Here is a 21,964-nt window from a genome sequence, read left to right as displayed (position 1 = left end):
TCATTTTCTCTGAAGGCAATGTTGAAACTGCCCAAAGAGATAAATAAATGAAAATGTACAATTTACTAGTTTGGAAGTATTAGCAGTAAAAAGGAGAAAGATTCTAGTGGTTTTGTTGCCCTTTTATAAGGGCTAACTCTTTTTCTTGCAGCTGGCAGGTTGAAAAGCAAAATATAAATACCCAGAAGCAATTCTTCCTTATGAGTTGTCAGGTGTGGTTTCCGAGCTACAGAACAGTTTAGAGTAGAAGGGGAAAAAGCAGGCAGCTAAGTTGTCACGGAAGCCTTGCAGATGATATTCAGATAAACCTATTTAATGGCTGTAATATAAAAAGGGAAGATGCACATACGTAACTGGAACCTTTTAGTGCAATCATACCCACCCCTCATATTGGTGGCTAGTGTGAACGTTAGGATGGTGTGAAGGTTTGTCTCTGCCAATGGTTTTGCCACAGCGGTTCCCACTGCCAAAGAGACAAACCACTTTTTAAATCAGAGGCTTGTGTCTATTTGGCAGTGGGAATAGCAGTAGCCAAATAGCTAAGGTATGTGCTCATGTTCCTCCTTCTTTTTTGCATGCCGGTGCATTAATGCTCTTAGGGAAGAGATTTTAAGATCATTATCATCTGTTAATGAAACAAATCCTCTTATGCAGTTTTACCTATGGCTTTGTCAAGTAACATGTTTTTCAAGATTCCAGGAGCTGCGCTATGGTAAATTGTCAATATGGCTGTGAAGAAGTGAAAGATGACGTGCGATGCTTGTGTCCATCGAGCGGACTTCAGTTAGCGTCAAATGGAAAAACATGCATAGGTACATCAGCATCTGTTTATGCTCTTGCTGTCATTAGCACAACCATTCCAAGAATCCGGCCTGTGCTTGCTGAACACTATAGAATGGCTATACTTTTAGAGCAAGAGCGAGTAAACTTTTTGGCTTGGTGGGGCAGGTCCTTATCTGTCCCCACTCCTGCAGGTGAGCTTTGAGGCAGCACCGTCTGACTTTCACACAAACAAATCGTGATGAATAAACAGGTGGTCTGGAACTGCCTGCAGAGTTTGGTGGGTTTTTGAAAGTCCCTAAAAACAAGTTTTTCTTCATGTTTTTAGACATCTAATATATCTACTCTCCAACTGTGGCTATGTGAGAAGCCCCAGGAGTGACGGTTTGGAGGTTTTATTCTTTTGGAAAGGGGATACTTCCTCATCCCAATGGACTCTAGGGATCTTTTAGAACTTAGGTGAATCTTGACAAGCACAGGAAATGAACTCTTAGCTGTGATTACAGTCACTCATAACCTTTCAAGCAGCCTATTCATTAAACACATCAAACTGGAAGCATAGCTCTGCAAAAGCCTGCTACTTTTGTCATGGATTTCATGACATGAGAGTATTTTTAGGCACTATAGAATGAACCCTTATGGATTCTTGGCTCAGCTGTTAAACAAGAAACATGCCACAGAAGGAAACACTGCTCCTCTTCTCCCAAATTTGTCTGTATAAATGGGATTATTACTGCCCCTGTCATCCTCCCATCGTTTAATTAATGTTTATTTGAGGCTTTTGTCCACAGCATAAAATCAGGAAACACAGTTGAAATCTAACAGCCAAGTTCCTCATGCACTCATGTTAGTTGTTTATGTTTGCATTTTCTTTATTTATAAAATACTTCACTATACTTGGAGCAAGAAAAATAATCCTATCTGGTTGGGAGTTGATGATTCCAAATTAAGGACTGCACTTTAAAAATAATTATAGACATCTGAGGTTTGTAACTTTCTGTTGTATATTGCAATCGTTTATCCATAATGCATGTATTTATAGAAGGCGGGAATTCTAGCCAGGTGTCCATGTGAACAGAGTGTAAATTCCTTTGTACTTTTTTGTGCCCATTCAAGCACTGATACAAGCTGTTTCTGTCTTGAGACAAGGAGAAGAGGGTAGTTCTTTCAAGCCTGGAAAGCAAGAGGGTTGACAGTAAAATAGAAGGGGGAAGGACTTGTCAGAGTCCCAAACACTTCTGTTCTGAGAAACTTGAATGAAGCATAGGACAGGAATTTAATACATAACCTAAATTTACTAGGGACTAGAAAGCTTTGAACATTTGCTGCATAAATCAGTGAGATCAATGAATTTTGCTGAGAGTTCAGCTCCTGTAATTTTAATAAAATAGGCATGCACCTGTTGGATATTTATTATATGTATATCCCACCTTTCTTCTTTGATTGAACTGAAGGAGGCATACAGTGGAGTTCCCAGGTATGGGCCAAACTTGCTTCAACAAATTTGCTATGCTATTGCGTGCCTTCAGATCATAAGCTGGGTATCAGAACAGTGGACATGTATTTTTCTTGGTATGTGATGTGTCAGCTCTGAGTCTTAACTACTCATTGACTTTCCAGAAATCAATCCTAACCAACTGGCCTGGTAATACCTAACATTATTTACACAGCCTAAGAAAGAGGTTCAGAGATCTTAGGCAATAATTTAGGGTTGTTGCTGACTTCCATCTAAGACAGAATTTGGAACAAAAAATGGGTCTTGCGGACAGGTGAGGATTTGTTGAAATCCTCATGCTTACACTGGTGTCTAGCTATGTATGGCTTAGAGTGGCATGCATACAGGTGGAGCATCAGGGGACATATTATGGATGGCAACTATGCAGGAGGACTAGGTGGATTTCATCAGAAATTGGTAGGCTTTAATTGGGATAATAAAAAGTCAAGCTGGATTCCAGAGATGGATTCTGCACCTCTCTAGTATGGGACATATCATTTCAGCATTAGTCATTTTATTCACAGATGTGACCGTTAAGGGTTTGTTTAACCACCTTTATCCTGATACCTTTTCCTTGACCTTATCAGATTTCATTTTAATGTCTTAGATATTAATGAGTGCTCCAGTGGGAAAGCTGTTTGCTCTTTTAACCGCAGATGTGTCAACACATTTGGAAGTTACTATTGCAAGTGTCAAATTGGATACGAGCTGAAATATGTGAGTGGCCGATATGACTGTATAGGTAAGAATTAGATTCTAGTTTTCCTCTCGTGTGTGTACACATGCACATATATGCACATATTTTCCTTTTCTCATAAACTTGGCTGATTTTGATGTATTTTTGAACTGTAGTATAAATTTTGCTTGTGCTTGTATAAACTAATGCCCTGGAAACCACTTTTGGAACTTTATTGTGTCTCTACTACCTAGTGGCAAATAAATTAAAATAAACACCTCTCTTTATATATTCTCTTTCTAAACTGATAAGTGGAACCTATAACATAATATTACAGTGTATCCTCTCTCCCGAAAAGAGCACTCTCCTTCAGAGTCTCCACCACTCTTTCCTACCAAGCAGAACATTCCATTCCCTGAATCCTGCACCCAGTATTCCAGTTTTATTTTTCAACTATCACTCCACATTGAGAGGCTAATCAGTAAAGTGCACCCTCGTGGCACTTTGGGGTGTGTTGGCTTCTTAGGTTTGGTTTTTTAAAATTGTTGTACGTCTGCAAACCTTGGGAATTCCTCCAACCTCATATCTCTTGTTTCTCATTGGCCCTGTTTTGGCTACAAACTTGGTGATACTCACCACCTGAAGGAATGATAGAGCATTTCTTTGTAGCGTAGCTTAGAATGTCAAAGGAGAGACTAACATCAATGAACGATTAAGTTTATGGAATCTAAACATTTGTTTGCCCTGTGGATGTGACCTTAATTTCTAATGAAAAATAGTTTCCAATTCTGTTTTGATGCCATGTGGGTGACTGCATACAACACTTAACATCTGTACATGCATTTGTCCTGGCAGACAACACTTTATGCTTTGTAATTATTTTTGTTTTTAAAAAAATCAATAAAGTTTGTAATTTTTTTTAAAAAAAGGTTTGTTGAGGAATTCTCTGCCCCCTGCCTACTAGTTTTCAACCAAATGCTTATCCCTGTTAATGGTCTAGCTCCAGTCCCCAGAAGCATGTAAACCAGCGAAAGACAATAAATGGGCAGTTTGTTCAAATAGAATTTTTGAATTAATACTCATTTATTGTTAAGATCCCCTCCTTCTTTATATTCATTGACAAATGCAGTCTTTAACCATAGCACTTACAAAGAGGCTTGCCAACATTTTCTTCTGATACGGTTCCCGTGCTTGTATGACAGGCAGGAATTAAACAGATGCAGCTTTTCTCAGGATGAAAATAATGTTTAATTTGTTTTAAATCTCTGACTTCTCTCTGTCTTCAATTACTTGTTTTCTCCTGCCTGCTCCCCCCCCCCATTCCTCTAGATATAAATGAATGTACTACAACTATACCTAAGTGTAACTTCCATGCAGAGTGCCTCAATACACAGGGATCCTTCAAGTGCAAATGTAAACCAGGCTACAGAGGCAATGGATATGAATGCTCTGGTAAGTGCAAGAGAAGCGTCATTGATTTATTCTAACACCTTTCTCAAATGATGGGAAGTTGGGACAGAATGTACTATGTCTTTTTGTTTTCTATAAGATCCTGTGAACTGCTGACTGCTATCAGGAATCTAGTCAAGGGGCATCATTAAATTTCTCTTTTATGTTCTTTTCTTTTCTGACAGTCGGTATAGAAATTTAATAAACAAATAACCAGAAATCCTGGTAAAGTGGGGAATTTGAGGTTGGGGCAGGAGGTAGAGATACTTGATACTCTGCGAAGGTGAACATGACCACAATCTTCATGTGGTTGCATAGGTTCAACTTATTTTATATTTGTTGCTCTGTTTTGTTGTTCTGGCTTTAGGAAATCAGGGGGGAATGACCCATAAGTGGATTTCTTTCTTTTGTATTTACTGTGAAATAAGAACAAGCCTTGCACTTTCACCATGGAAATGTGTCTTCAGTTCTTGTTAACTTTCCTAGTACAGGCCAGCCCAAGACATTTCACCACCTGAGGTGAACTACAAAATGTCCCCTTCCTCACTAGGGAAGAAGGTGTGAGTTCTGCCACTCACATTGGCCAGGGCGGAAGGTGATGGGGTGGTTTTATCCCATGTTGCTGTGCTTTCTCCAGTCTGGTGCAGCGTAGAGACCCATATTTATCACAAAACAAATGTTTCTGGATAATTTCCTCAGTGTCATAAGTCGTGCTTTTGGTTTCATTGAATACTGTATACTAAACACTGATTTAACGATGCACACTGTGGAAATTTAATCCCACCTAAAGGGGGATTACAATTACAGTGTGAATATTAGCTCTTTCCACCTCATTTGACATACCTTTCCATAGTTCAGTCTAGACATGGCTTGCGTGATTGCCTGAGGAACAAACATTTTTACCGTGTCAAACTGATTTACCCTGCTAGAACCCAAGGTGAAAAAAAGCTGATTTTGTGGGGGTGGGGTGAGGACCGTGAACATATTGAACATTGGTTTCAGCCTATGAACTGTGGCATCTTCAGTGTTGTCTGGATCTGGCTGAGGAATCTGACATGAGTGGACCTGCAGGGATTGGATGTCCTAGATGAGTGCATCCAATCCCCCAAACTGTCATGCCCTTGTCATGCCCCCTTGATTTCCCAAAGCCAGAACAACTTTGCTGTGCAGTAAGAATATTTCATTACTTATAGAAAGACTTCAAAGCAAGAAGTGCAAGCAGATGTTCTGGTTTGCTGGGCAGTCATTCTGTCTTGAAAACCTCAGCAGACTCTTTATTAAAACGCATGGGGTTTGCCTTTCTTATTTCTGAGAGGAAATTTGTAAGGAATTGGGGGTTTCCAGTCAATTTTTCCTTGCTGTACCCTGAATAAAGATTTCAGTGAACCATGTCGGTTAAATTTCACAGTGTACATCTTTTAACAAAACTCTGAAATGGAGGCATATGGGCAAAACTAACCAGGAAATATTGTTCATAGGAAAGATTGAAACTGCAATGCTGTTTCTAACTTTGCAGTTTCTAACTTGTTAAGACTGAATGCTGTTACAATATGTGCCAACGAAACAGAACAGCCTTCTTTTGTTTCTGTCCTGGTTGATTGGGAAGAAATTATCTAACCAAGTATGTTAGACAAATATTCTCAATGTTATCTCTCTTTAGTAATACATATGGAATATGATATAGGTTTGTAGCAGGTTATCTCCCCATACTACTGCTACTTTTGTTGTTTAGTCATTTAGTCGTGTCCGACTCTTCGTGACCCCATGGACCAGAGCACGCCAGGCACTCCTGTCTTCCAGTGCCTCCCGCAGTTTGGTCAAACTCATACTGGTAGCTTCGAGAACACTGTCCAACCATCTCGTCCTCTGTTGTCCCCTTCTCCTTGTGCCCTCAAACTTTCCCAACTGCTACTATTTAAACCCAAATGAGCCTATGTGAAATATCACATTTTTCTATTTTATTCCCATGAATTACAATTATGGTGAAATCATATTTTTCCCTGAACAGATGGGTCACAGACATTAATCATGAGCGGAAAGGACATGTCTTGCTGTGCAGAAACTATCTGGCTTCTTCTCTAAACACACAAAGTTAAAAATATGACATAAGGTCAAATCTGTCAGCCGCTGGAATAACTATATATTTGTCTTTTCAGCTTCATTTAATGGTCTTTCCCTGTTTTGTCAACATAGATGTTTAAGTCACAAAGCATTGCTTTTCTCACTAGCTTGGATGTCATTCTAGTACAAAGAACTTCATTGCAAGATCTTGGGGATTCAGGCCAGTGTGAATGTTATCCAAAGCCATATAGACTCAGAGCTAATTCTCATCTTAACCTCTTAATGAATCAAATCTGTACTGGTGGATTGCCTTCTGGATGCTATTACAGGCAAAGGTAGCTAGTAGGGATGGTTGAGGAATTCACTGCTTGTAAATTCTGATATGTACTGGCCTGATTTGCACCTCTTTAACTAATGTGCAGATTGGAACGTTGCTTTCCAACAGGTTTCATGCAACAGTTCTTATCCCAAAAAACATAAAAATGTATCTAGAAGTACGTGCATCAACATAAAATGTGTTTAGAAATGCATGTTTTGTTTTGTTTATTTTTAATGCCAGTTTTCCTGCAGATTTTTAAACTGCACGGGTTACAGTGGAAACACGACAGAATGGACCTAATGAGTGGACAAATGCAAAAATGATATGGACCAGAAATAAGACTGATCCATACACCCGTAGTAGCTGAGGATTGTTCCCAAAGCTTACTTTGTCCTCTGGGAGACATAATTGGAAGCAGCTATCCATACCTATTCCCATTTATCCACATGGACTGTGGTCCTTGCTTTCTTGTGACAATTGGCAGGTTCCTGATAGGGAAGAGCAACTGCTGGGAATACTCCGCAGAATTTGTTATTTTCCTTTGTGACTGATTTGAGCTCTATGGTGCTTGACACCTGGCTGACCACAATACATGCCGATGAATTGTGTTTGACTTGCTGCTGACAAGTTATTCCGGCCCAGTGGTGGTCAGATACAAAACTAAGAAATAGTCACTTACCTTTTTAATAGGATTGACAAAGAAAACATTCACTGCTGCCCAGGTCTTCTACTCTGTATACCCTTGGCTCTACATAGAGACATCTTTACAGATAATATACATTGCTTTGAATTTATTGTACTTCAAATACATTTTCAACATTGCCAACTGGTGTTTCATCATGTTGAGAAGCACTAATATTCTGCAGAAACCTAAGACCCTTAAAGTGTAAGCTAAGTCAAGCATATTTTGTGTTTTCTTGGTTCTCTACCCCATCCCCTGCCCAGTTATTCATGAAAACTATGTGAAAGACATTCCCAGAATCTCTGGAGTTGCCAAAGAGAAACTCAAGAAGCTGCTTGTGCACAAAAACAGCGTGAAAAAGCATGGAGACATAAAAAATGTGATCCCAGAACCGCCTGTGACCCCAGCTTCTAAAGTTCACGTAAGGCCGTTAGACTACGAAGACGGTGTGCACACAGAAGGTGCCTATGGCGAACAGGGGGAAAGTACTGAAGATGTCAGAAGAGAAGGGAAAATAGAAGAGGCAGAGGAAGTTGAGAAAGGAGGAGAAAGGGAAGACCTTGAAAACCAAACTGGTCATGAGAAGAAACTTCGAGGAGATGTATTTTGTAAGTTTCACCTTTAATTCCCCCCACACCCCAATGTCTAAGATGACGTTGAATTTTGAGAAGCATTTATTACCTTCTGTGGTGGGGTGAGGGTTTTTTTTTCTTTTCTTGTTTTATCAACAAAACCCAATTTCTACTCCACCATTTAATGCTACCATTTAATAGCAATTACACCATTTAACCCCTTAACTTACCAAGAACCCTGATAACCGTGGGATATAGGAGTGAAACAAAGCCATTCCAACTCATTCAACTGAGCTGTTGTGTGCTGACACAGAATTCCACTCACACAATGAGACTCTCCACCTCTCTGCCCTCATATGCCTCTCTGCGCCCCCTAAATCTTCTCTGGAGGATTGGGGGGAACCTAGAACAGGGTATGGGGCTTGCAGGGGAGGAGATGAGGGAAAAGTCCCATTGTTGTGAGCATATCTCATTCCCCCCCCCCACATACCCCACTTAGTGCTATGTTGAATTTCAGCCATAGTTGCTATAGTTGACAAATACATTCATGTGTTTATTACAATATTATATAGCTTATTTATTACAAGATTATATAGTGCACATGTTCATGTGGTTACTGTGCTATAGTGCTGTTTCTTTAAATTGGTATACGTTTTGTTACTTAAATCTGGTTTATTTCACACTACTAAACCAAGATAGCTTTGAGGAGCCTTATCAAAAGAATCTTGCCTGATTGCCCTTGCCCACTATAACTGAGGACTTTTGTTAAAGCCCATGTTTCAACCTTTACGGAACTATTAAATGCAGGTATATTTTTTCCTGTCCTATCCTAGAGTCTTCCACTGGCTCTCCTACAAGACACCAGCACCTAGCATTCCAAACTTCCTCTCACTTCTTCTTCCTCAGCACTGTAGACCAGAGGTTATACAGCCTCTACAAACGGAATGAGGCATGCATGCAGTGTGCATCTAAGCCCTCAGTGCAAATATATGGATACCAGTCTGTCCTGCTACCCCCACTCATGCATGCAGTAGATCAGGAAGAGAAACCAGGTTTGCAAGACCTGAATTGGCTATGCAAACTACATAGTTGGCTTCCACGTGTAAACTTGGGGCTGTCCTTGAAAGAAAGATGTGTGTATCTTTTCTCAAAACACTTCCTTTGCTTCTAGTTTAGTTGGAAAGCACTAAATCAGTGGCCATGACAATCTGTCATGCAAACCCACCCTTATTTCACTTAAATCCTCAGGATTTCAAGTTGCCATTTTATTCATATGTGTGTGGTGGTGTTTTTTAAGTGAACCTTGTTTGGCATAGAATCAGCTGTTTCGTTTTTGTGATGCACAAACTGTTTTGCTTTCTGTCTATACTAATTATATTTCTTTTGCTTGAAAACATCCAAATGCCCACATCACTATAACAAAACACAATCTGATAAATGAGATTGTTTGAATCGCGGCCTTTAAAATCCTTTTAGTGTTGGTGCTTTAGAGCATAGTTAGCTTAAACAAATAAGGAAACAGTTTACAATACATGCCTTCGCTGTTTTCAAATATTTGTTGATTGACTTTGCATGTTGATTGGACCAGGATAAACTCAGGGGGACTTATGATCCTCATTTATCAAAACTAGGCAGACAATAAGATATTTAATGATTTCTCAGCGATTGCAATATGTTTCTTTGTTGACATATACCAAGCAGGGAAGGGGGATCAAGAACATTTATTTTTGCTCGGTTCTCCTCCAACAGCATGTCATAGAGTGGCCCTTTTGGATAATGCTATGGTTTGCAGTACATGCAAAAGCATCAGGTTCATATGCTTCTGCTCCTCATCTTCGTCCTCCTCTGGTATGGCCATGAAGAGAAGATCAGAAGCCTTCTCTTCCACTTTTAAAGTAACTGACAGTCCCTTGTATTCAAATGTGGGAAACCTGCTTAGTTTAAACTAGCTTTCCACAACCTGATACCCTCTAGATCAGTGTTTCTTAAACTTGGGTCTCCAACTATTTTTGGACTACAACTCCCATCATCCTGAACTAACAGGGTAGTGGTCTGGGATGATGGGAACTGTAGTCCAAAAACAGCTGGAGACCCAAGTTTGGAAAACACTGCTAGATGTTTTAGAATACTGTTCAGCTCCTGTTGGCCAGGCTATTCTGGCTGAAGCTGATGGGAGCTGTAATCCAAAAAATCTGGAAGACATCAGGTTGAAGAAGGCTTGTCTAAATTGGCATATGATCCTGGCCTGCTCAGTAAAAATCAGCCAGAGTCCCCCAAACTCTGATTAGATTAGATGAGTCATGACTGCACCAAAAGATAAAGGTGAAGGATACTTGTGAATCCAAAGCTTGAGCACCTAATGTTAAGCCATAGTTTAGAGTCACATCTGAACCAGGCTAGTCTCCTCATGGTTTTGTGACATAAGAAGGAGCTGAATTTTGGTGAAGCTGTGAGGAGAATTTTGGAAGTTTTTACTTTTGTTTTAGATTAACCACACCTTGTGGTTCATTTTAACTATAGTTTGTAGAAAGCTGCTTCAACCCTGGTTTGAGAATCTGGATTGTTTAGGGATGAAAAAACGCACCAGGGGAGGGAATGGGAGGCAAAACCAAGGCTTATTCTCATAATGCTAAACCATAGTTTAGTGTTATGCCTGAAAACAGGCATTGTGTGTCCATAACACTACTAGCAGCTGCCAGAAACATGTGGCAGGTACTTGAGTTGGCGCCGCACAACTCAAAGCTAAGAACTGAAACACATGGTTGCCACAAGGAAGCTGCCTAAAATGATCTCAGAGCCAATTATCCCAGCTGAAAAGAAAGAAAGAAAGAAAGAAAGAAAGAAAGAAAGAAAGAAGGTTTCCTCCCACCCAGTACAGTGGTACCTCGGGTTACATACACTTCAGGTTACATACACTTCAGGTTACATACGCTTCAGGTTACAGACTCCGCTAACCCAGAAATATTACCTCAGGTTAAGAACTTTGCTTCAAGATGAGAACAGAAATTGTGCTCTGGCAGCATGGCAGGAGCAGGAGGCCCCATTAGCTAAAGTGGTGCTTCAGGTTAAGAAGAGTTTCAGGTTAAGAACGGATGTCCGGAATGAATTAAGTACTTAACCCGAGGTACCACTGTATTTTAAATTTAGGCCCAGCAAAGAAAATGGAGCTCTGCTATGACAAGTGAAGACACATTATAAGATTTCTTCCTTACATGACTCAAATTAACCTTTTGAATGAATGAATGCTCCTTGCAGAATTCGTACATTTATTGCAACTCCAATCTGTCGTCTGGGACAGCTTTCTTACCATAAAGTGTTCAGTCCTATGTCTCTCTCTTTAAAAAAAACAACGACTAATACAGAACATAGTAGGCTAGAGCATAGTAGGCTCCCATTATCACTGAATTAAGGTATTTCCGTAAGTAAAACTTGCACCAAAAACCAGCTTTGTACAGTTGTAGTGGATGCATGAGGTTTGATCAAATGCATTTTTAATGGTGTGGGTGAGATCTGGGCGGGGGGTGGGGTGTTCTGTAATGACTCACTGCTCTGGTTATTGTATGCTAAAATACTGCTTTATCGTTCTTATATCATATTCCATTGAAGTGTCTAATTTATATTTATTTACCTGCTGAAGTGCCAGAGAGTGTTACAAAGTAATTTGACCAAAGCTCTTCCAGATGGTGCCCTAAAGATTTATTCTGTGCTGTGTTTGTCATCCCAATCTCGTGGTTCCTCAGATGTTTGGCCAAAATGACCTCCTCTTTAGTTGATGCCAAGAATGTACAAAAATCAGGCAGCAGGAAGCACTTGAATGGAACACAAATCACCATCCGTGGTGATTAATAACAACTACTGGGGTCACTGACACAGTTGATCTGAACTTTACTGTTTCAGGAGTAATTTCTGGCTTCACCTTCAGATATGTCCTACATGCAAATCCTTCATTAGCACTGCCACTAGGCCTTGATACTCACAGGCCCCCAGGCTTAAGGCAGCAATTTTTGGCACAAGCAAGGGCTCAGATATGCTCACTGATATATATTTTCTTTTGCCTTCAATAGTGCCCCCCTCCCATGTCATATCTTTGAGTTTCAAACTGAGCATCAAAAAACAGCTTGTGGGGAGATGTTGCAGAGAGGAGGAGGGAATGTTTGCTATTTGAGAATAATTAATCCAAACATGCCAAGTTGTGCTGTTCTCTGGATTATATCCATAGTTTCTAAGGAACATTTTGGCTGAAATGCTGCATAAACAAGTCTTGAATCCCAGCAACATCAATAGGATTTAAGCAACCTAACTGTTATGCTTTAGATGGGACACCAAACTGTGGTTTTGTGTTATGAATACAACAAACTTTGGTATCATACCTTCTCCATATTCACCTTGAGTGCTGCAGTTTCTTTATTTATTTTTGGATTCGAGGCATGGTTTGCATTACATTTGAACCCAACAAGCTATGCCTTCTTCAAGCCATAGTTTGTCTGTACTCTAGAACCACAAACTGTGGTTGGTGATCCTGGCTTGCAAGCAGTCTTAAGTTTTGACCAAACCATAGTTTGTCCAATTCAGATGAAAAAGCAAGCTATGCTTTGCTGAGAATCCAGAAATAAGAAAATTGCTGTTAATGAGGAGGAGGAGAAAAAGAAGCATGCAAACCCCCAGGCTCAAACCTGCTCATGCAAAAAAGAAAAGAAAAAAGAAAAACTATGGTTTGGCATTATGTCTGAACCAAGTCTACATTCAGGGTTGCCGTTGTACCTATATCCACAATCAAGATTATTCTACAGTTGTTCAGAAACTACAGCTGGGCGTGCCAGCAAATTGAGGTATAAAATATCGTCAACAAGCAATTTTTCCTTCACTTAAAAGCATTCTGTAATTCAGAAGGAATCATTAATTCTGACTGGTGGTGTTTCAGTTATCTCTCCCCCATCCCCACCATGTGCAGTGAACTTAGTATCTCATAGTTAAGTCATAGAATCATAGAATCATAGAGTTGGAAGAGAATCATAGAGTTGGAAGAGAGAAGTCGCTTTTCATTTTAATCATAGCTTTTTCCCTTACCTCATACAGATATATGAAATAAACACTTTTTTAGAGGCTTACACATTTGATATACTTCCTTCTAATTCAAGTAACAGAAGTCTAGGTGATTTAAACCATGGTCTTAGTAACGTGAATCTTGCAATGGTACTAGACAAGAGAAGCTTTTGGCAATACATTATAGTCTATACAGTATTTCCTGGATCATCTTTCCTACGTTCTGTTGAGCATATTTAACTGCCTTGAGGGTCTTATGTCTTTCTACATGTGTACTTGTCTTTTCAAGTAACATCTGTCAAAGGTTTCATATATAGCTCCCAAATAGACCTGTCTGTTTTCAGTTTTGCAAAGTGCTAAAGAAGAGCCTTATGTACCAAATAATCTCCATGAACCTTAACACATCTTTATATGGGAATGGCTTGTTACCGAACCAGGCCCTGGGTTAGTTTTCGTTCCTGAACCAAACTTCCATCCATTTGTCACATCCATGTACGTGGAGGTGATAACTCAGAGTGTGGTCTTCTGGCACATACTGCAGTTCTACTGCTAAAGCTAACTGGGTATAGCCCCCCCCCCAATTCCTGGATGAGATTACCTAGGGGATCACAAGCTACTCTGAGCTTTTAGGAGTAAGTGTAAGGTTGTCCTGGGTCCTGTATTGGAAATACCTTTTGAGTTATAACTCCTTACAAATATTGCTTTGCCAACACACAGTATTTTGCCTTGTCCCACAAAATGCATGTTCCAATCAGTAGCTCAAATATTGCAGCACAAAAACCTGATAATTGCATAAAAGAATGAACATGTTTTGGTGATGCACTTGAATTTGAGCTCCTTCAGGTCTGTAGCATTTCATCTAATAAGGGATATTATCTGGAGATAGCTTAGCCATGTGTTAGTTTCGGACACAATTTTTTTAAAAAAATTGTCATGTAAACACAACTGGTAAGTATATGTGCCATATAATTTGTTACATTGTGAAAGCTTGGTGGTGTGTGATGTACAAATATTTCAGTTAATTCATATTTGTATTAACTGGTTGTTTTTTTGGAACTAACAATATATGTTTCAATCATTCAGCTAAAGAAGCTGCTGCGTTTGGGCCTCTCCCAGCACAAAGGAAACTTCCAGTACAAAGAGCAGAGCTGGAAGGTGGGCAGATTTAAATAGGATTACCTTTGTTTTCATCTAGTGGCGGTGTCTTTTCATGGGATCCTTCATTGGGTGAACTTTAGGACATTAAAAATGATAATAAACAGCCTTTTTTGACAGACAGAATCCAACACTGCAATCCTAACTATGTCTACTCAGAAGTAAGTCCTATTGAATTCAGTTGGGCTCGAGTAAGTGGCTTCAGAATTGCAGCCTTAGATTAGTTAAGTACTTTAAGATCTTCTATGGGTCTGTTTATAACATTCATATTTTTACAGGCCTGCATTCAAGCCTGTCCCTCCATCAGTCAAACTCATAGTATCTGTTACCTCCCATAAATCTTCCTCTGGACAGCCTTCTACTTGTGTGTGTGGTTCCAATTTCTCATGTGTACCATATCCCATGTAACTTAATTGATTCTGACTGTGCTGGTTTCAGCCTGACTGCAGTTTATCAAAAAATATTACTGAAATATGAGATGAGGTACACTGATACACCAAGATTCTTATCCAGAGCTTATCTAGGCAGCATCACCTTCTACTGGGTTCCACTTCACCTGGAAATAGGGCAAAAAGATACAACAAGAGATTGGTACAACTAGCACTCTTTGCTGATCCTAGTTTGCAGTTCAGAATAGCAGCGATGAGCATAGACAACTGCATCATGTCTGCATTATTTGCAAATGTTGGAACACACACTGCTAGCAACGTGTGAACAAGTCAGACAGTTCTATGTCTGAAAGCAATATATTTAGTGCAATATATTAGCCTGGCTAAGTGGGAATAGTTTGTCCATGAACAGCTCCAATGCAGCTGAGTGAATAAATATATATAGCTTATCTTAGGAGAGAAGGACTGAAAGGGAAGAGAGTTTTGCCTTGCTTTACAGCGTTTTTAAAATGCTTCACCCACTATGTGTAATACAACACCTTGTATTTCCTTTCTCTGAATACCTCATCTCTATTTCTGGACCTCACCTAAGTGGACTGCAGCTTTGGGCAAGGGTCTTGTGCCTGGCAGCAAGATATAAATGATGACTTTGACTGGAATCCTGCAGATCATGATAATGGTAATACTACTAGATATGCAATGCCTCCCCCATCCCTTGGCCTCACTTGGCTTCCTCTGTGTGTCCCTTCCTAGTTAAGTGGTGGAGTTTGATCACTAGAGAAAACCCAGGAAATGTTCTTATATATCAGATCATTGGTCAGTTCAGAAAATAGACCATGGTGTATTGGACCAAGATCAAGAGTTTTCCTCGCATGCTCAAATGCAACGTTTTCCCCAGGGGTTTTATGACCAAACCAGGAAACTGTGGTTTAATCTCTGGCTATAAACCATGGTTTGATCCTGGTTAGATATCTTATAGATGGACATTAAACAACAGTTTAACAGAGAGCCAGTGTGGTGTAGTGGTTAAGAGCAGTGGACTCATAATCTGGGGAACCGGGTTCGCGTTTCCGCTCCTCCACATGCAGCTGCTGGGTGACCTTGGGCTAGTCACACTTCTTTGAAGTCTCTCAGCCTCACTCACCTCACAGAGTGTTTGTTGTCGGGGAGGAAGGGAAAGGAGAATGTTAGCCGCTTTGAGACTCCTTCGGGTAGTGATAAAGCAGGATATCAAATCCAAACTCTTCTTCTCTTCTTCTTCTTCTTTCCAGATGTAATGAGAAATTGGTTTATAACAAACCCCAGAGGGTTTGTATTACGGATGGGGAGAGGGAAGGAGAGCGTGCATGAACGTATTTGTTATCAGTGCAACAAATCATGAATTTCTGGACCCAGAAAGTCACTTGTGATCCAGACCAATGTATGTCTTTGGTTTCATGTGCTGCCTGATCATTTTTATCTGGAGATGTCAGGATTTCAACCTGAGACCTTCTGCATGCAAAGCATAAGCAATATCACTGAACTATAGTCCTCCCCCTGTGGTAAATAACCAAAATATTTAAGATGAAACAAAAGTAACATTCTGTTTCTCACTTTCTAAACCCCAAATATCTCTCTCTAGGTGATGGATATTACATGATGGTGCCGGGGTTCGTTGGTCACAAGAAGGATGTTGGTCGTTTGAAACTTCTTCTCACTGATCTTGAGCCAAAAAGCATATATTGTCTGATTTTTAGTTACCGACTTGCAGGAGAAAGAGTAGGGAAGCTACATGTGATCCTAGGCAGCAGCAGCAGCAGTCCTTCCTGGTCACAGAGTGTGGGAGATGATGAACAGTGGAGGACTGGACAAATGGAAGTCCACACAGGGGCTGAAACAACAATGAATGTAAGTTGAAGATTAAAAACCACCTGCAATGACCAGTGTAACTAGTTGCAGTTTGCTCTGACTGCTGGCAAGTTGTAATTATGGCTATATGGTACCTCTGGTTAAGAACGTAAGAAGTGCCTTGGATCAGACCAAAGCCCAGTATACCTGAAGGAGCGCCTCCAGCCCCATCATTCAGCCTGGACACTGAGGTCCAGCACCGAGGGTCTTCTGGTGGTTCCCTCACTGCAAGAAGTGAAGTTAGAGGGAACCAGGCAGAGAGCCTTTTCAGTGGCACCCTCCCTGTGGAAGGTCCTCCCATCAGATGTCAAGGAGATGAAGAACTACACTTTTGGAAAGACATCTGAAGGCAGCCCTGTATTGGGAAGTTTTTAATGTTTGACATTTGATCACGTTTTTATATTTTGCAAGGGAAACCCAACCAGATTGGGTGGGGTATAAATAATGAAACTTCCGCTATTTACCCCAAGCAACTAGTACTCAGTGGCATATTGTTATTGTTATTGTTGTTATTAGTTCAGCATCTTTTTCTCACAATGGCAAACCAGATGCCTGTGGGAAGGTCATAAGCAGCACATGATCGAAACACCACTCTTCCCCACATATTCTCCCCAGCAACTGGCATTCAGAGACAGGCCACCTCTGATCATAGCTGTCAACTTTTCCCTTTCCTTGCGAGGAATCCCATTCGGAATAAGGGAATTTCCCTTTAAAAAAGGGAAACGTTGACAGCTATGCCTCTGATGCTGGAGGGTAGTACGCAGCCATCATGGCTAAGTAGTCACTGATAGCATTGTTCTCTATGATTTGTCTAAGACCCATCCATGTTCCACTGTTTTAACTATGCAGTGTGTGAAGCGGTACTTCCTTTAGCCTGCCCTGAAATATTCCAACATTCAGCTTCACTGGATGACGCTGGGTTCTAGTATTAAAGGACGCAGAAAGGTCCAGAGACAATATGTCACTGAGTACTAGTTGCTTGGGGGAAATAGCTGAAGAGTCCTGTTGCCCTTCAAGACCTCCTTGTGGGTTTGTTGGAGACATCTAGTTTGCTGCTGTGGGAAGAACAATGCTGGACTAAATGGATCTCTTGGTCTGATCCAGCAAAAGGTGGTTCCTACGTTCTTATCCTATGGACCTGATTGTAGCATGATGGTCTCAAGGCTTCAGGGATAAATGTCTTACTGCAAATTCAGTGTGTGTGTGTGTGTGTGTGTGTGTGTGTATAAAATCTCAGATTCTAATGCATTTGGGGACTGGAGTATTAGCATCAGAGGCCATTGGAAGGTGAGGAGGCTGGAAACATTTGCTGGGCCTGTTACCTTATTTCTCTTGCCCATATCTCCACTAACGACAGGGCCGATTAAATACATCTGGACAAAGGAGAAAGAGTATGGCATGCTGTGCAATGATGGAATAGCAAAATGGCAGAATTGGGCTTTGTGAAATGGTATGGGAATGTTTTAGTTTTTAGTTTTAGCTTTTAAAATAGGGTGAGGCATTAAAGTGACAAATACATTCCACTAATTTTTAGCTCAACAAAAGGGGTTTCAGTATAAAGAAATATAAACCAAAAACATACTAAGCAAAAAATTCCTTGACAATGCCATTAAGAAGTTAAGGTTGAATCAATGATCATGCATAAGAACAGAAGACAAATTTGCATTGCAGCATACTAAAGGACATGAGCAGAATTTGAATACGGTATTTATTTGTATTGGCTTTGTAAAACTGAATTTTGTATCTTTAGATCTTATTTTGAAAATCTTCTTAATCCACAGAGAAGCATAAGATGTCTCATTATTTCAGTGAATTTTTTATATGGTGGTAATAATAACAATAATGTGCATGTAGCACAGTTCAGTTTTCTAACTTAAGAGCATCTAGTACATCTTGATAATTTGCACTTCTTCTGTTAATAATGTTTTCCTCACTCATTTTTTTAGATCGCTTTTGAGGCAGAACGTGGGAAAGGTAAAACTGGAGAAATTGGAGTGGACAATGTTACACTGTTTTCTGGTCTGTGTCCTGAAGACCATTTGACATTGGACATCTGAGCTTACAATTTTAAATACTATTATAATATTTGTTGTACTGGTCCAGAATTTTGTATCGTTGTGAGCTAGATAAAGTGCAAATCTGGAAACCAAACTTCAGTGCAGACAGGTAAACCTGCAGGTAAAAAAATGTCTCCAGTTAGATACTACATTTGTATATAAAATATACTAAACTTTGGTTTATGTGTAGCTCTACTGTATTATATCATTTGTGGTCAGGGTCTTATATAATGTGAAAATATTTTGCCTAGATTTCCTGCAAAAAAAAAAAGTGTTTTACATATAATTTCTTTGAAAGAAAATGCCTATTGTCGTATATTCCCCAAGTTCTCCTGCAGGAATGTGAAACAGGATCTTCAAAAGGATAAGCAATTTCTTGTAACGCTTAGGACTCCTACAGTTTGCTACAGCTCTGTGGGTACCCTGGTGTATGCCTGGTGGTTGCTGCAGTAAATAAGTAAAGCATTAAAGAGAGATACATGTCTCCAAAGACACATGGATTTGTTGGCCAGACAGTTACCTGATGAGTATCTGCCCACCACACTTTAAATGTTAACTGACGCAAACACCAATAATATTTGTCTGGACTCTGGAATCATTTTTCTGCCTAAATATTACAACTGTTTGAATTTATGTTTTTCCTAAAATAAAAAGTCAGCTTCTCTACTTCCCTTGTAAATCCAACTACAGCTATTTTAAAAGATGCTTTTATTAAAAAAAATGCCAGTGGATTTGGTGGGGCAAGTGTTTTTATAAATAAATGAAACTATACCATACTGATTTTGGTGAAACTTTTCTTTATGGGGAAACTCAGCCAGATGGGTGGGGTATAAATAATTTATTATTATTATTATTAGTAGTAGTAGTAGTAGGTAAAAGTGATGTCACAGGCACATAAGGCCACAATTCAGTCCTAAAGTATTCCAAGCAATGGTTGTTGAGTTGCTGGGGCAACCCAGTCAGATGGGTGAGGTACAAATAATAAAACTAGTGTTTATTATTATGTTGTAATTGACAGTGCTGGGCACCCATGGAGCACAGTGGCAAGTTACAGCAGACAGAGACTATATGCATTCATATAGGTCATTTCCCCCTTTCATAGCCAACAATGTTGGGTCACAAAAACAGATAATTCCCAATTCCTGCTTTTGCATGAACACCTGGGAGAAGAGTTCCGATGTGCAAAACCTTTCTTATTTCTTTCATTATGGAAGACAGTGCTGTGCACATATTCTTATGACTCCCCCAAACGTGAAAGTGAAGTGGTTGGGCCATGCTTGCTAGGGCTTTGGAAGTGGATCAGTGTGGTTTTGCAGCTTCATGGGGGGGCGGGGAATGTGAAGGTCACAATAATACAGGGAAATAAATTTGCTTGAAGCCATTGAAATCAACCTTTCACTGGTATCTGAGAAACAATGTGTTGGTTCTCTCTGCCTTGTATAATTCATCATTAAGTTGATCATAGTTATCCATGATTGCTGAGGAGAAAATATAGAATTAATGTCAAACTCTACAAATTACACCGATTTACCCCCACTGTATTTTCCTCTAAACTGAAGACATATAAATGGTTTTGCGTGGGTTTTTTTAAAAACTGCTAGCATTACCTAGGAATTATTAATTTTCATATGTATGGATGGTTACCAAAATAAGCAAAAAGGAATACTGTTGAATGATGTGTATGAGTTACAGATATTGCTCTTGGAACTTATCCAATTATATTTTATAAATAACTAGATTCGTTTTGAAAGTGTAATAGCACATCTGGAGACAGATTTGAGCTGAAAAAGGAAAACATTTCCTAAAGATGTCTAAGCGATACAAAGTGATAATTACAAACTTGAAAAATTCAGTCAGTTCATGAGAAAACATTTACTTTATGTGTGTCTTTGTAAACTATGTATGCTAATCAGCTTTTAATTAGACTTCAACTGATATTGTGCAAAGGAGTATAAATGTACAAGCTTTTCTGGAAGAGCAAAAGCAGCTATTTTCCTTTTGTTAATACAAGAACGTAAGATAAGTCCCTCTGAATCAGACTAAATGCCCATCTAGACCAGCATTCTGTTCTCACAAGATGCCTTGAGAAGTCCAGAAGCAGGACATGAGCACAACAGCACATGATGCTCAGCAACTGGTATGCAGAGACATCCTGATACTGAAGGTAATTCATCGCAATCATTCCTAGTTAACCATTGATAGCTTATCCTCCATGAATTTGTCTAATCCCCTTTTCAACCCAACTAAATTGGTGGAAAAGATGGAAGGAAATCTTGATTTGTCTATTGCATAAAGTAAAGGTAAGGGGACCCCTGACCATTAGGTCCAGTCACGGACAACTCTGGGGTTGCGGCGCTCATCTCACTTTATTGGCCGAGGTAGCCGGCGTACAGCTTCCAGGTCATGTGGCCAGCATGACTCAGCCACTTCTGGCGAACCAGAGAAGCGCATGGAAACGCCGTTTACCTTCCCACCACAGCGGTACCTATTTATCTACTTGCCCTTTGACGTGCTTCAAACTGCTAGGTTGGCAGAAGCAGGGACCGAGCAACGGGAGCTCACCCCGTCACGGGGATTCGAACCGCCGACCTTCTGATCGGCAAGTCCTAGGCTCTGTGGTTTAACCCACCACGCCACCCGTGTCCCCCTGTCTATTGCATACCATCATGCAATTTGTATAGTGCTTGTATCTATGGTTGCCAGCTGCCCCTACTCCAGGACACATGGGCTTCTCCTGTTGTTCCAGTGACTTCTCCAGGGTGCCTGGCAGCTGGCCCACTGTCCACCTGTGTCATCACCTTTTCTGGGCGATGGGCACCTGATATCCTGCTGCTCCAACTGAGGCAACTCCAGCTGGCCTTTTCAACGCTGGAAAACTGTTCGGTGAACTGGTGACAGAGATCAGAAAAGAGATCAGAAGGATGGAGAGAGATGGCTTGTGGGAGGAATATGTGGAATCAAAATGTAGTTTGTCAACCTGTGCGGGGTGGGAGAGGAGAAGGCTGGCAAGTGGCGAGATGTGCAGATACAGGGAGGTAGAAAGAAGACACTATGGAACCAGCAGGAGAAAGCCAAACAGTAAGAGGCTGGAAGGGGATAACCATTTGAAACTCCCCACTCATCCTTTTAAGTTGTGGATCAGAAGAGTCACATGCCCCTTTTTTGTTCCTTAGTTACTCCTATTTCCCAGATGGGGTCCTTTATTTTTATTTCTCTGTCTCAGCTGGTACCCACCAATGTAACAGGCAACTATGGTCAAGTCGCCAGTGGTAACTCACTTGAGGCTCCACACTGTTGCACCCTCACTATAATATGCAAAAATGTTTCTGCGTTTGGATTGATGTACATGGGCACTTGCTGAACTATGGTTAAAAACGGCATGTTCTCCATAATATTGCA

General features: G+C 40.3%; 1 protein-coding gene across 2 annotated transcripts in view; it reads left to right on the top strand.

Moving 5' to 3' along the window:
* The window catches only part of EGFL6 (EGF like domain multiple 6), a 40,625-nt gene extending 21,284 nt beyond the window's left edge, over positions 1–19,341 (top strand). For both annotated transcript variants that reach the window (XM_053387228.1, XM_053387227.1), the window contains 8 exons: positions 693–812; positions 2,883–3,017; positions 4,281–4,403; positions 7,726–8,070; positions 14,161–14,232; positions 15,214–15,300; positions 16,243–16,508; positions 18,455–19,341. In XM_053387228.1, coding sequence (XP_053243203.1) covers positions 693–812; positions 2,883–3,017; positions 4,281–4,403; positions 7,726–8,070; positions 14,161–14,232; positions 15,214–15,300; positions 16,243–16,508; positions 18,455–18,565 — 1,259 coding nt within the window. In that variant the 3' untranslated portion in view covers positions 18,566–19,341. The remainder of the gene's footprint in view (positions 1–692; positions 813–2,882; positions 3,018–4,280; positions 4,404–7,725; positions 8,071–14,160; positions 14,233–15,213; positions 15,301–16,242; positions 16,509–18,454) is intronic.
* Positions 19,342–21,964: the final 2,623 nt, after the last annotated feature.

The sequence above is a fragment of the Podarcis raffonei genome, chromosome 4 (assembly GCF_027172205.1).
Source record: "Podarcis raffonei isolate rPodRaf1 chromosome 4, rPodRaf1.pri, whole genome shotgun sequence".
Taxonomy (NCBI): domain Eukaryota; kingdom Metazoa; phylum Chordata; class Lepidosauria; order Squamata; family Lacertidae; genus Podarcis; species Podarcis raffonei.
This window is presented reverse-complemented; position numbering and strand designations above follow the sequence as displayed.